General features: G+C 55.9%; 1 protein-coding gene across 1 annotated transcript in view; it reads left to right on the top strand.

Annotated features, from left to right (window-relative positions):
- Positions 1-14,165, top strand: part of SHANK2 (SH3 and multiple ankyrin repeat domains 2) — a 474,374-nt gene that overhangs the window by 40,931 nt on the left and 419,278 nt on the right. Inside the window, exons 5-6 of the mRNA XM_007466013.1 lie at positions 7,421-7,572; positions 8,603-8,770. Of these exons, the coding sequence (XP_007466075.1) occupies positions 7,421-7,572; positions 8,603-8,770 (320 nt within the window). The remainder of the gene's footprint in view (positions 1-7,420; positions 7,573-8,602; positions 8,771-14,165) is intronic.

Genomic DNA, 14,165 nt, shown 5'->3' on the forward strand with positions numbered 1-14,165 from the left:
TCGTGGTTTATCCGTTCTCTATATAATATCGATAGCTTGCATCTGCTGATCCCAAAGTCCCGACACGTCTGTCCCCGCAGCCCCTGCCCCTTGGCAATCTCAAGCCTGAAGAACCATCCACTTTTAAACTGTTTGATCTCCAAGCCGTTGCTCTGTGCGTTCTACCTTCACAGGCCTAATTCTATCTGACGTAATTCTATCAGGGGAACGAAGAACCTGCCTGCACGGCTTTCCTGGTGCTGTTGGAAATTCTGCTCATCTGGGTCCAACAAGGCCAGATCCGATAACTCTTATGAAACTAGCCAGATCACCTCTTGGTGACAGAGATTTTTATCTGGAACACGAGGCCCTTGTTCTCTTCACCAAAATCTCTTCACCTTGCCTCCGTGCTTTTGTTCCCTGTTGTCAAAGATTCCCCTCACAGAAAAGAGATTTGTGTCTGTTTCTCCCTATCAGTCTCTGACCACAAATCTCGGCCTCATGAACCCACTCGGGACTGTCTGCTCTGCAGCACATCTGAGCACCGAAGCCAGAGTCAGGGAGACCGTGAGGATGGATGGTCAGGGCTGTTCCGTTTGTGGCAGGTAGTGGGAATGCAAGGATGGCTCCGCTGGCTTGTGGACCAACATGGGAGCCAGTCGCTGGAATGCTGTGGGGTGCTGACAGTTTGGGGGAAACCCGCCATCGCCATCCACTCTGCTTAATGGCCTCAAAGGCCCGTAGGTTGTTTGGATGAGTCTCACATGCTGGCCTGGGAGCTCTTCACGGGAAAGTGTCCGCCCTCGAGAGCAATGCCTGTTCAGAGGAAGATAACTGTAAATCTCTTTCTCTTTCATGGTCGGGGGTGGGTTATTAATCAAATATTCTGGTGGATAGGGATCCCTGTTTTAGCATACTGGAAGGTTTTGTGATTTTGCATGATTCCCTCATAACGAAATAATGAACACTGAGACACTGAATGCAGATCGGTGCCAGAGGTGCTGGTGTATCCAAACAGGTGCTGTCCATCCTGGTGAGTGGCTCCCAAGCCCACAGCCACCCACCCACCCCATTGTCTGTGATAACAGGGCAGTGAGTTGCCTCCTGCTGTGCACCCTGTGACCCCGGGTGCCAGAGGTGGAGTGGAGCACCTGGTTCTCACCGTCACGTGAGCATTTACGTGGCCCAGGCAGGTTGTGTGGTTGCTGTGGACAGGTGTCAGTCGGTGAACTGGATGATTGGAGAGCCTTAACCTACAGGACATTTTGGACTCACCTTCGCCGTCCTTTCATCTTACAAAGAAGGCACAGATGATGCACTGGGGTAGAGCAGAAAACACCAAACGATCTATCTCCCCACTTAAAAACATTTTATCTATGTGTATTGTGTAATTTATTTAATATACGAGTGCCATAGGGCGTGTATTTTTTATTTACGATTTACGTATTTTTTATTTACGATTAAAATTCAATTTTTGTTTTTTGTAAGGCTTTGTTGAAACATTTCACATACCATTAAATTCACCCATTTAAAGTGTGCAATTCAGTGGTTTTTAAAAACATATTCACAGGGCTGTGCACCATCACTGCTGTCTAATTTTAGAACACTCTCATCACATCAAAAAGAACCCCAGTACCCACTAGCAGTGACCCCCCTTTTCCTCCCACTCCCCACACCCCCCAGCCCCTGGCAGCCACTCATCTACTTCCTGTCTCTTTGGGTTTGCCTGTTCTGGACACTTTGTAGAAATGGAATCACACAATATGTGCCCTTTTGTGTCTCGTTTCTTTCACTCAACATAATGTTTTCAAGGTTCGTCCATGTTGTAGCATGTGTCGGTGCTTTGCTCCTTTTGATGGCCGGGTAATATTCCACTGTATCTACTCCTTTTGTTTATCAGCTCATCAGTTGATGGACATTTGGAGTTGTTGCCACTTTTTGTCTGTTGTGACAACGCTGCTGTGATTATTCTTGTACAAATTGTGTGGACATATGCTTTCCTGTCTCCCGGGTATATACCTGGCAGGGGGCAGGGAATTGCTGGGTCATATAGTAGCTCCATGTTCAACCCTTTGAGGGGCTGCCAGATAGTTTTCCAAAGAAGCTGCACCATTTTACATCCCACCAGCAGTGGATGAGAGTTCCAGTTTCTCCACAACCTCATCAACATTTGCTATTATCTGTTTTTAAAATTATAACCATCTTAGTGAGTATAAAGTCATATCTCATTGTGGCTTTATTTGCATTTCCCTGATGACCAGTGATATTGGCTCGTTATTCTTTTCATGTGCTTATTAGCCATTTGTATATCCTTGGGGAAATGACTACTTGATCCTTTGCCCATATTTTGATATTATTGCCCGTATTTGTCTATTCTTGTTGAGTTGTAAGAGTTCTTTATATATTCTGGGTACAGGTTCCTTATCAGATATATGATTTGCACATATTGTCTCCCAGTCTGTGGGTTGTCTTTCCACTTTCTTGATAGTGTACTTTGATGCAGAAAAGTTTTTAATTTTGGTAACGTCTAATGGATCTATTTTTTCTTTTGTTGCTTGTGCTTTGGGTGTCATATCTAAAAAAATTGCCTAACCCAAGGTCACAAGGATTTAATAATCCTGAGTTCTCGTCTATGAGTTTTATAGTTTTAGCTTTTACGTTTAGGTCTGTGATTCATTTTGATAAGTTTTGTATATGGTGTGAGGTAGAGCTCTGACTTCATTCCTTTGCATGTGGAAATCCAGTGGACCCAGCACCACTTGTTTAAAAGGCTGTTCTTTTTCCCATGGTCGTATGTGACTTATAAATAAAGGGATAAATCCGTATGGAGGACATAGCACCATTTTCCTTGGTTTGCTTGTTTATGGATCACATACGTGATAAAGTGGGAGAGCTGTGCCCTAGGTCCATGTATCTCAGACTTGATGTCTATGAGTTACCTGGCAATCTTGTTAAAAGTCCGTTCTGATTGTGTAGACCTGGAGTGGGACCAGAGATTTTGTGTTTCTAATCAGTTCCTGGTCATGCCCACGTGCTGCTACACATGGAGCACATTTGAATTAGCAGGTGTTTAGAGCAGAGGGTCTCAAACTCAGCTGCACGTTAAAAACCACTTTGGGATGTTGTACGCATCCTAATACTTGGGTCACGCACCACACCGATTCAACTAGTGTCTGGGGGTTGGGAGCACGTGATGTCACCGTGCAGTCAAGTATGAGAAGCCGTCCTCTAGCAAAGTGCACCCCTTGGACCTCCAGGGTCACTCTCAGAGTTGCAGGTTCTCAGCCCTCCAGTCCTGTGGAGGCGATTCTGGGAATGGAGCCAGTGTGCTTTGCATTAACCAGCTCTTTGGGTGATTCCCACACATGCCAAAGTCTGAGAACTGCTGTTCTAGGTAATGAGGAAGGAATCCCCGCATCCCACCTTTCCTCTCGCAGGTCCTTGGGAATTTTGAGGTGTGGCTGAGGTCCCTGTGGGGTTCAAAGCTTCTGTCAATGTCACCGGCTGAGCCCAGACTCGAACTTGAAGTTTCCGGCCCCAAGGCCAGGCTTTTCCCACCTGTGTCATTTTGCATGAGGCAAATGGGTACAGGGAATGGGGTGGGTGAAATCTCTCCATTAGGAATAATTCAGTAATGGGTCTTATATTCAGTAATGGCTTAATTTTTTACAAAGATAAATTGAGTGCACTGTTTGTGCTCCCTCGGACAACCTTGAGATCAAATATTAATCTTGTGTTGCTTTGTTCAACTCATTTTTATCCGTCTGTGTGCATGTATGCATCTCTGTCTGTGTATCCATCTATCTGCCCTTCCTTTACCCAACCCTCCCTCCCTCCCTCCCTCACATCTACTCACCCACCCATCCACCTATCTATCTACCTGTCTGTGTATCCATCTGTCTTATAATAGCTCGAGGAGATATGCCTGGTTCCCCCTGCCCTGGGACAGCCACCATCCCCAGCACAGGGCAGAGCACTTAGCAGGCCTGTGAATGCATATTTCACTTGGTCTGCATCCTGGGGGCACCAAGACCATTTCTTGCTGAGAAAAGAAAGACAGTCACGAGGGGTTGTGCCTGTCCACGGGGAGGGGGAGGGGGAGAATAAGCATTGGCTTCACAGTTTATTTTAGAATCACTTTTATGATTATAACATAATAAAGGCATTGCACAGGCTTTTAAAAATACAGGAAAAAAACTGTAATGAAGAAAATAAAGCCCATCTCTAGCTGAATCCCCTGGACAGACTCTGACTGTGGGCTGGGCACTGTTCCAGCATCAGACGTGACATTTGATCCTCACAGAGCCCCACGGAGTGCAGGTCCTGCTTTTACCCTGACCATATAGGTGTGGAAACTGAGGCCCAGAGAGTTTGGGACACCTGCTGGAGGCCACCCAGCCTTTCGGGAGCAGAGCTGGTCTGTGCTGGCTCTGCGGGAGGTTCTTACCGGGCTCTGGTCCCCGGGTCCTTCTGAGGTCCCCGGATGTGCCCCTGCACCCAGGCTGGTGCACACTCCCAGCTGCAGGGGTCGGTGGCTGTCCTGTGCCTGCACAGTCTCCTGCCCGGGTCTCCCCCCACACCCAGACAGACCGCAAGCCATGGAGCTGGCGCCCTGTTGCTGTGCTTGTAGGCGCCTCCCTCCTCGTGCCCACCTGAAAACCTTCCCTTCGAAGCACGACCTGGTCATTCCCGGCGCCAAAATGCCAGCAGGCAGTTTCTAGGTTGGAGCGAGTTCTGTCTTCAGAGTCACCTCCAAAGATGAGAGACCTCGGTCCCCTGATGAGGTTATATTTGCGGAGGTTCCTGTGTAATTTTTTTTAAACTTAGAAAATTTCGAAATGCAAAATCAGAAAAATTTTCAAAGCACTATGATGCCAGGGAACTGCCGTTCCCAAGTGCATTGGAGGAGGGATCCCATGTGACCCGGTTATACAGACAGTGCAGCAGCTGATTGACGAGCATCTTCCTGGTGGTCCCATCCACCCATGTGGGGTCTCAATGGATGCCCCCTTCCTGAACCTTCCTGAACGTGAGGTCTAAGCTGGGGGCCCCCCTGACCTCGCCAGCGTGGGTCCTGGCCGGGTGTGAACGTGGCGGGTGTGAACGTGGCAGGTCTGCAGTGTCATTCAAGGAGGGTCTCTGGAACCCTCGAGATGCTGCCACGTGCCACTCGATGTGCCTGGATGGCATCCACGGGCTGGAGGTCCCAGCTCGTACAGGAGACGCACAGCCACCGACGGATGTCTAGTTCTCTCCACCTGCTTACGTGCCCAGCACTGTCTGCCCAGCCGGGCCACAGGGGTCTGTGATTTGGAATTTTACCATTTGCCAATGCCTCCCTCTGAGACAGTGTTCTCATTGTAAAACGAACTTGACGCCGTCAGCTATGAAAATAGTGCCGTATAAACAACAAAAAAAATCTCCTTTGGACCACCTAGCTTTTCCGCTGGCCACGTGCAGACAGCCAAATAAGAAGGAAAAGCCCGAATCGTTTGGAAGGTTGACCTTGCCCTAGGTGCCATCATCCCGAATGCGCTGACCTCAAACTTGAGGAGCTGCTCTAAGAGACTTGGCTTTGGAGGGTAGTTGCTGGCAGCTCCCGACGGCCCCGTCCTTTACGCCCTTCCCAGATCACCCCTCGCCCACCGCCCTCCTGTGATGTCTTTTCCCTGCAAGGAACCCAGACCCTCGGATTCTGCTGTCTCTCTCTGAGTGTGCTTCTCTCTGCACGTCTGCCCCGTTTCCACATCTCTACCCCTGTTTCCCAGATGGTCTGGATTCCCAAACACCCCTCACCATGTCACGCTCTCCTTGCCTTGCGGGTGATTTCTGTGAGGGCATGTTCCCGCTGTCACCAGGGTCCCCTAGCTGTCCCAGAAAACGCTTTTTTAAAAAATTTTTTATTAATTAATTTTATTATTTAGGCTGCGCCGGGTCTTCGTTGCAGCACGTGGGCTTCTCCAGTTGTGGCGCGTGGGTTCTAGAGCGTGCGGGCTCAGTAGTTGCGGCGTGCAAACTCTTAGTTGCGGTATGTGGGATCTTAGTTTCCCGACCAGGGGTCGAATCCGGGCCCCCTGCATTGGGAGTGCGGAGTCTTAACCACTGGACTACCAGGGAAGTCCCCAAACTCCTAATTTTCAAAAACCCCCACGTGAGAAGGTGCCTCTCGTAGGTCCGCAGCAGGGATGCATTCGTGACCATCATACCACTTTCCTTGGGAGAGAATGCATAAGTTGCACTTTACACATGCTCTAGGGCGTGTCTACCCGCTGCAGATGAATTTCAAGGAGCGGGATAAGCCCATGAGACTCACCACAAAAAATCAAGGTACAGAGGGATTCCAACGGTGAATTTTAAGAGCCCTCCAAACAATACCCATTTATGGATAAATAAATGTTGTAACTGAAAATAGATGGGAGTCATCAGTCTAGATTTGTGATGAAGTTGCCTTTCCTGGGGATGGAGGGTGATGTGATGATGTGTCAGTGACAGGCGGTTAGAAGGGCATTCCACCCCATGGAAGATGCCCCAGTCCTTTTACTCTCAAAACGTGCTTGAGGACAGAACGATTCCTTATTAACTACTAGCGTTTTGGGCCACGGGAACCTGCATGTTGTCGTGTTACTCTTTGCACTTTTCTGTAGCCTTGTAAGAGCCTCTCAAATTAACCACATGAGAGTCATGCACTCTGCTTGGCGGTGGCGATGGCGGGCACGTGAGGGTCACTGAGGAGAGACGTCTGATGACAGAGACTGACATGGCCACCTGCACGGGGTGTGGGAGCCCCTTCCTGACCCTCGTCGCCGCAAAGGCGGGCTTCAGCCTTCGGTCCCCTGGGCTTCTGCCCCACTTCGTATGTTGGTCCTTCCTTGCGTTGGTCCGGTCCCATCATGATGACTGTTGGGGTCTCTCTGCTCTCCCAGATGGAGACCCCGGCAGGGCACGACCCTATGTCTTACTCATGTTTGTCTCCCTGCAGCTCAGTCCCTGGCATCTACCAAGATACCCGTAGATGCTGTGAAGTTGAAATGAAGAAAGGCGGGCATCTGCCTTTCCAGGCTTTAGCTGCAGCCCTGACTGACCCCTCCTCCTACAGGGCAGCATCGGCTGGGGCTGCGGGATTCTGTGTACCGAGGGCGGAGGCAGCCGGGACAGCTTCTCAGACTCAGAGCCCACAGGGCGATGATGTGGAACCCCCTGCCTCTGCCCCCGTTGTGATTTGCCCGTGACCCCGAGAGTCACCGCCATCGTCACTAGGGTTGCCAGAGCCATGCTAAGTGCACGGACGTTTGGGGTCGGCAGGTGGGTGGGAGCCGTGATGCCGTGGCGGGTCAGTTTGTCAAGCTCACTTTGGGACGTTTGAACTTGGTTAACGGGGTCATGTGACTTGGCAGCGTTACCCCAGGTGCCGGATCTGACGTGCATGTGTTTGGGTCCCTAGAGACTCCCCTGACCTTAGCCGCGCAGCTGGACGACCCCGTGGAGGTGATCAAAGCTCTCCGAAACGGCGGGGCCCACCTGGACTTCCGCGCCAAAGACGGGATGACGGCCCTGCACAAAGCCGCCCGCGCCAGGAGCCTGCTGGCCCTGAAGGTACAGGCGGGGCCCGTCTCACACGGTGACACCCCCTCCTCTGGTCCCCTGGGTATGCCCTGCCCCACTCCCAATCCCACGACAGCCACCTGCGGTGACCCCAAATTGTGTCCGGCTAGAGCTCAGAAGTGTGGTCTGGCCCTCCTGACCCCCTGCCCTTGGTGTGGTTGCTTTTATTATAGAATCTGCTGCTCACGGGAAGTTATCTTTCCCCTTCTGACTCCGCCAAAGGGCTCGTATTTTCAGCTCAAACCCACCTCCCTCCACGGAAGGGGGCTGCAAAGCCAGCCCTCCGCCACCGAGCCAGCCTCGCTGCTGCCAGAGCCGCCCCAGACATTGGAAGCTGATGCCGAGGGAGCGGGGAGGGCGGACCTCACCCCCGTCTTCCTCCCCGCACTGTTCTTCGAGCATGCTCTACTGGCCCTGGCTCTGTGCCTGCGGGCACAGGCATGCCCCCAGCCCATGCTCTATCAGGGCCCTGGCGCGGAGGGGAGGGGACCCGCTGCTGTGGGGTGACGACCCCCAAGACGGCGCTTTTCTGTAAAGCAGACTTCTTAACTGCACAGCAGCTGCACACTCATCAGCTGGCTTCCTCGGAATCAAGTGTTTGTGACAATGCTTTGCTAGTTTTGCCAGCTGCAGGACGTGCACGGAGATGGTTTACACTGGACTTTTAGGTTCACACCTTTTTCCTGCAAATGTCACCTTCCCCTCGTTGCTGTCCGCTGGTCCACAGGGACCAGCCGGGCTCAAGCAGGTAGTGCGCAGAGGGCCACGTGTGCAGAAAGCCTCCCCGTCTCCCGGATGTGTAAGCACGTGTGCGTGCCTGGCACCAAGTGCTCCTTTAGGGCCAGAAACTTCGTCGTCTAAATTGGGGCCTCCTTAATTCCGGGAGGCCAGGAAAAGCTCGGGAACCGAGGGCTCCGTAACCCTGGCCTGGGGGAGCGTGGCCTTGCTCCTCCTTCTTGATCGATTCACTCCTGTGAAGGGGGGTGTGAGACCAGTGATCGCACGTTGGTGTTGTTTTCAGACCCTGTTGGAGCTTGGAGCATCCCCGGATTATAAGGACAGCTACGGTCTCACGCCGCTGTATCACACTGCGGTGGTCGGGGGCGACCCCTGCTGCTGCGAGCTGCTGCTGCACGAGCACGCGGCCGTGAGCTGCAAGGACGAGAACGGCTGGCACGAGATCCACCAGGTGCGTGGGGCTCGCCCCTCACCTGCTCTCCCGACGGGCGGGGCTGGGGTGCTGGGTGAATGTCCCCTCCGTAGGAGCCGTGGGCGCCCCGATAGAGCATGCAGGTGACCCAGCACAGGGCGCACTTCCCAGATCCCACCTGCAGCAGTGGAGTTGGGGGAATGTCGGCTGTAGTCGTGGCAGAAACAGATCCACCTGGTGGCTCCGATGAAGTCTTTAGTGGACTGAGGGCCAGGAGAGGAGACCGTGTCCCCGGAAGCGGGGACAGGGGGCCGAGGAGGAGGGCACCCAGCGGGAGCCGTGTCGCGGAGGGATGCGGGCAAGAAGTGCCACGGCTGCTCCATCCTCCCGCCCTCCCATTGGCTGAGCCCCGCCAGAGCAGGCCAGTCACGGAGCCTAGTGGCGCAGGCCTGGAGGACAGTGGGTTTGGGAAAGCAGAGGGGGAATATCCGCACAGGAGGTCAAGGAAGAGGCTCTGACGTTCTCTCGCTCGGCCTTTACGTTGCAGTGAGTTTCAGTGCTTCTCAGGCCGCCTGTTTCCCTCCACCGCCGTCACCTTACGCACCTGCCCATCTGAGCAGGGTCACTCACCCGCCCACTGTGGTCAGAGGGCCCGGCTGCCGAGGTGCAGCGGGTGCGCCCACCCCCAGCCCCGCCTGGCCTTTCTAATGGTCAGTTCATCAGCGTCCCCGCGGCCTGGAGAAGCATCCAGTTCCCTCCTGTGGTGTGACGGGGCTGTGCTGGGGGAGGAGGGATCTTCTGGAGGCTGCTCACAGGACCCCCCCCCCCCCCCCCCCCCAAACCCCAAGCCCTGCCATTCTGTGGGTCCCACCTCCACTCTGACCACTCTCTCTGGCTCCTTCAACTGCAGCCCTGTTGGCCTCTGATTTGCCAAGTGCATCCCAACCCCAGGCCCTTTGCACAAGCCATTCCCGCTGCCAGGAAGAGCCCACACCCTGGGCGGGACCTCGGAGGAGCAGTGATGCCTGCCTGCCCGCTGGGCCTCTGTTTGCTCATCTGTAAAGGTGTGGGCCTCCCACACCTTCGGGCCATAGAGAGGACGGAATGTTAGCAAGACCCGATGTTTTCCAGATAAGTCCAGCCTTCCTGCTTTGGCCTCTTGGCTGAAGCGGGTGCTTCTGCCTGGAGTGTCACATCCTGGGCCCCCAGCTCCCCCACCAAGGCTGCGCACAACCCCAGAGCCCGCGTTGCTCTGTTTGTCGTCCACAGTGGTGCTGGGCAGTGGATGGCGTCGGTACTGTTGGCTTCTTCCGTGCGGGGGGTGGGAGGTGAGCTGCTCAGGGGACACGGGGGATGGAGGGCCCAACGTGGACCTCGCCAGTGGCCGGTTCCAGGTCTCCAGGGCTTCACTGGAGAAGGTGCTGGGAGGAGTTGCCCCTCCCCCAGCAGGGCTGTCACTTGGCATCCGAGCATCGGGCTGGAGGCCGTGGTCCCGGCAGTGGAGCTCCCAGTGGGCACTGCCAGCCTGGAAAGATGGGGAGGGCCTGCCCTCACACAGCCGGGCACTGAAGGTGCCCCCTGGGCCTGCAAGAGGCAAAGGAGTAGGGATGTGAGTCTCACGCTGAGGGTCTCAGTGTCGCACCAGCTTGCATCCTTCCGGAGACATGGAAACAGAGCAGAAGGGCTGGGTGGAGTGAAGACTCTGCGTCCCCGAGGTTTCCTGCTCGGCAGATCTCAAGTTCTGTGATGCTGTCTTCGTTTGGGTTCACATTCGTCCTATGAAACCACCGCGTTCCCAGGGGAGGTGTGGGCCCTGCGGGGATGCCGCTCCGCCTGAGAGGAGGCACGCGTGCCTCTCGGCGGATGGAAGGGTCAGTTATGTGGGGAGCGAGGCCACAAGGGCCTGAGAGGCTGGGGGCGGAGGGCAGAGCTGAAGGGCAGGGGCAGAGGCTCAGGACGCCTCCACCACCGGCCACCTCGACTGGCGGCCTTGCCTATTGGGGGGCGTCTGCTCCCCTCCAGGAGTGGGCCGTGCTCCAGGGATCTGCCTCCTTTAACTCAGCAAAGCAAATGAGTGCTGGAGACCCCGCTGGGCCTGGGGCCTAGGCCCATAACTGCTCACGCTTCGTGGTGTTCGGGTGCCAGGCGGCCACCATGAGCCACTTAGCCAAAGCCCCGGGCGTTGCAGCCACACGGCAGGCCCACGCCCACCCACTGGCACACATGTCACCCGCCAGGCCCGCTCAGCGTCCTGGACACTGAACCCAGCGGTGAACAGAAACACCCAGTCCTGTGGGTCTTACGTCCCTGTGGCGGGGGGCGGGGACAGCGAGTCAAATGGATGTGAACCAAGGTTAGAGACCCACACGTGCTCACGCGCGCACGCACGTCTGTCCCACTTGTGGCGCAGGCCCGGCTGCTTCACATCCCCCGAGATGGTTCCCACGGTGACCGGGCTGGGGCAGGACGGGGGTCCCCAGGGTGTGGGCAGTGCTCTGTCCCTCTGCTCGTCTCCGCTCATAGCTGCACTTGGCCGTCAGCTCCGTGGTGACCTTTAAAAGGCCAAGCCCATCGTCACACGTGGACCCGCCGAGGGTGTGAAAGGGGAGAGTTTCGGGCTCCGCCAGCGACTCCCAAGCGGGGGTCCTAGCTCTGTGGGCGTGAGCAGCCCTGGGGGGGCATTCAGCCCCCCCGGGGGACCTGTGTGGAAGGAGGAGATACAGACTGGGAGGAGGGGCGGCCACCTGAGGACAGGAGCCCCGCGCCCTCCTCGTGACCCTCGGACTCTCTGCACAAGGGCTGCTCGTCCAGGGCACCAGGCCAAGCTGTGAGTCTAACAAGACAGGGTCAAGCGGGGCGTCCCCTGGGCCCATCCCCCTAGCCCGTCTGAGGGAGGAGCTGGGCCAGGTCGGCTCCACGCCGGATGTCCCGTTTAGTGACGTGTCTGAGAGCAGTCCACCCCGCCCCCGCCATCATTGGGAAAGGAGTGTCCACAGGACAGAGACGTTTAACTCCAGGCTTCCTTGAACGCCTGAGCCCTCCCAGGACGTGACGGGCCAAATGTGTACATGGCCTGGGAACCAAACCATCCTACCTGAAAACGCCTACGTTCTTTTTTTCCCTAGATTTATCCACCCTTTAGACATATTTTGTTTTTTGCAGGGTTCTCTTTTTGAACTCCAGAATGTGAATTCAGTGTATACCGTCCTTAAGTGTGGGATTCGAGAGGGATGCAGGGAGAGCATTTGCCCCAAGCAGTCACGGCACTGGGGCAGTGTCCGAGTCCCCCGGGCGGTGGGCCCTGGACCATACTCGGCACGGGGACGGTGTCCCAGATGATGGGACAGACCTCAGGCCTTCGCTGGCACAGATGGGAGCTTTATCGGCACCTTTTGGAAGAATCCTCAAGGACCCTGTATTTCCATATGCCAGGCATCTGCTCCTAAGCCCCTCTGTTAAATGTAGGTTTTTCTACTATTCAGGCCTGGTGAGGCCAACCCATCAGGAGATACCTGCCAGCGAGAATGGTTTGTTACTGACCCCAAGACGAGGGGCAGAGCCCACTACGCACGGCCACGCAGGGAAGGCAGGGGGGGTCGTGCGCGCAGAGCCGTTACTGTGGTTTTCGAGGGAGGGAACAGGTGAGGCATGGCAAGCAGGCTGAGTGAGCTCAGTGGCCCTGGGGCGCGGGGGCCGCCCTATTGTCTGGGACCTGCCCTGGGTGCTTAGGACAGGGGTGAGGGGCCCTGAGCGTGAGGGCCCCATAGAGGAGGGCTCAGGTGAGGACTCTGCACGGTGGTTTGTATTTGGAAGCTGTGCTCATGGCTGAGTCCTCTTCCATCTCCGGGAATCAGCTCTTCCTGGCAGGGCAGCCCCTTCAGGGGAGCAGCCAGTAAGACCCCTGGTGCCAGAGCATCAGAAACACAGAACACGAGGCAACGGAGTGCGTTCAGCCCAGGTCCAGCTGAGTGACTCCTCACCGGGGGGCTCCGTGCCCCAACGACCTTGGAGAGACCTTGGAGAGCTCTTTGGGCTCTCTTCTTTCCTCCCCTTGGCCCCCTTCCTACCTGTTCTCCCCTCCCCCCTCAACCAGGCTAATGTTTCCCGCAACTCCGTGCTGGGTTGGCCTCCCACTGAGTCTGACGCCCTCATCGAATGCACGTGACAGTCGTGGCCATCTCGCTTGTCTCTTGGGACGGCTGCCCTGAGACGGAGGGTGACCGTGTGTGTTGGGGCAGTGGGGGTCACTTTCTTCGGTGCCGGCTCCCTGCCATGATTCCAGCCCCTGACACCCCCTGCGTGGATTCCGAGCATCCAGCACCAGAGCTACCCAACCTCCGGGGTCCCCGCCCCCGGCAGCGCCTTTGGAGCTTGGAGGCCTTCAGCCCAGTTGTCCCATCCCGCTCCGCTATCCCGCGTCACCCGTCAGGGTCCCTCCACCGCCCTCTAGTGGCGCGTTTCTTTTTCACGCAAGTCCTGCGGAAGCGCTTGCGTTATCCAAGCCGCGTCTTCACCTGCTCTGGCGTGACCGTCAGGAGGGCATCGTGCAGGGCGCTCAGCGAGGAACCTCGCACACTGCCGTCCCCCCGCCCCCGGATTATCATCCTCCGTCAGGGCTCACGTTCACCCAGCAAACGCTGTCCTCTCCATCTTCTCACACCCCTCCAGCAGCCCTCGCACACACCCTCGCTGGTCTCTGAGTTAGCCGGGCCCAGAGAGGGTGAGTGACCTGCCCGAGGCTCCCAGTGTGGCTCCCGGCCAGAAGCCTGCTTCTTTGTCTGGTCTCCAGGGCTCTCAGACAGAAGCCACCCCTCTAATGACAAGGCACTTGTGGCAGAAGGAAGTGGAGGGCAGGTGGGTTTGCATCGCCCAGCTGGACTGATTCTGGCCCTGCTGTCTTGGAGAAGCATCTCGGAGTTCTGGGGTCCACAACTCCCTCTGCATGGCAGCCGACAGCTCCTTCCCAGCCGGCTGGCTCCCCATCCTTCCAGGGCACCTGAGTGCCCGCAGCCTGACCTACTCACAGGTGTTGCAGAAGGCTTGCGTGGCTTTCCGGGGCGTTGCCCGGAACAGGTGTTTAATTGCAAAGGGAGGTCTTCACATCCAGCCCCCAGGCCCCGTGACTGGGGACGCCCGTCCCCTGAATGCTGACTTTGGAAGAGAACTTTTTTGAACCGTCTGCAAACCATCTTTCAACTTGTTATTCAGGTTACTCTAATTTTTTTCATTACAAAAGAAATATCTGGGGCTTCCCTGGTGGTGCAGTGGTTGAGAGTCCGCCTGCCGATGCAGGGGACACGGGTTCGTGCCCCGGTCCGGGAAGATCCCACGTGCCGCAGAGCCGCTGGGCCCGTGAGCCACGGCCGCTGAGCCTGCGCATCCGGAGCCTGTGCTCCGCAACGGGAGAGGCCGCAACAGTGAGAGGCCCGCGTAT

The sequence above is a fragment of the Lipotes vexillifer genome, unplaced genomic scaffold, assembly GCF_000442215.2.
Source record: "Lipotes vexillifer unplaced genomic scaffold, Lipotes_vexillifer_v1.1 scaffold1094, whole genome shotgun sequence".
Classification (NCBI taxonomy): domain Eukaryota; kingdom Metazoa; phylum Chordata; class Mammalia; order Artiodactyla; family Lipotidae; genus Lipotes; species Lipotes vexillifer.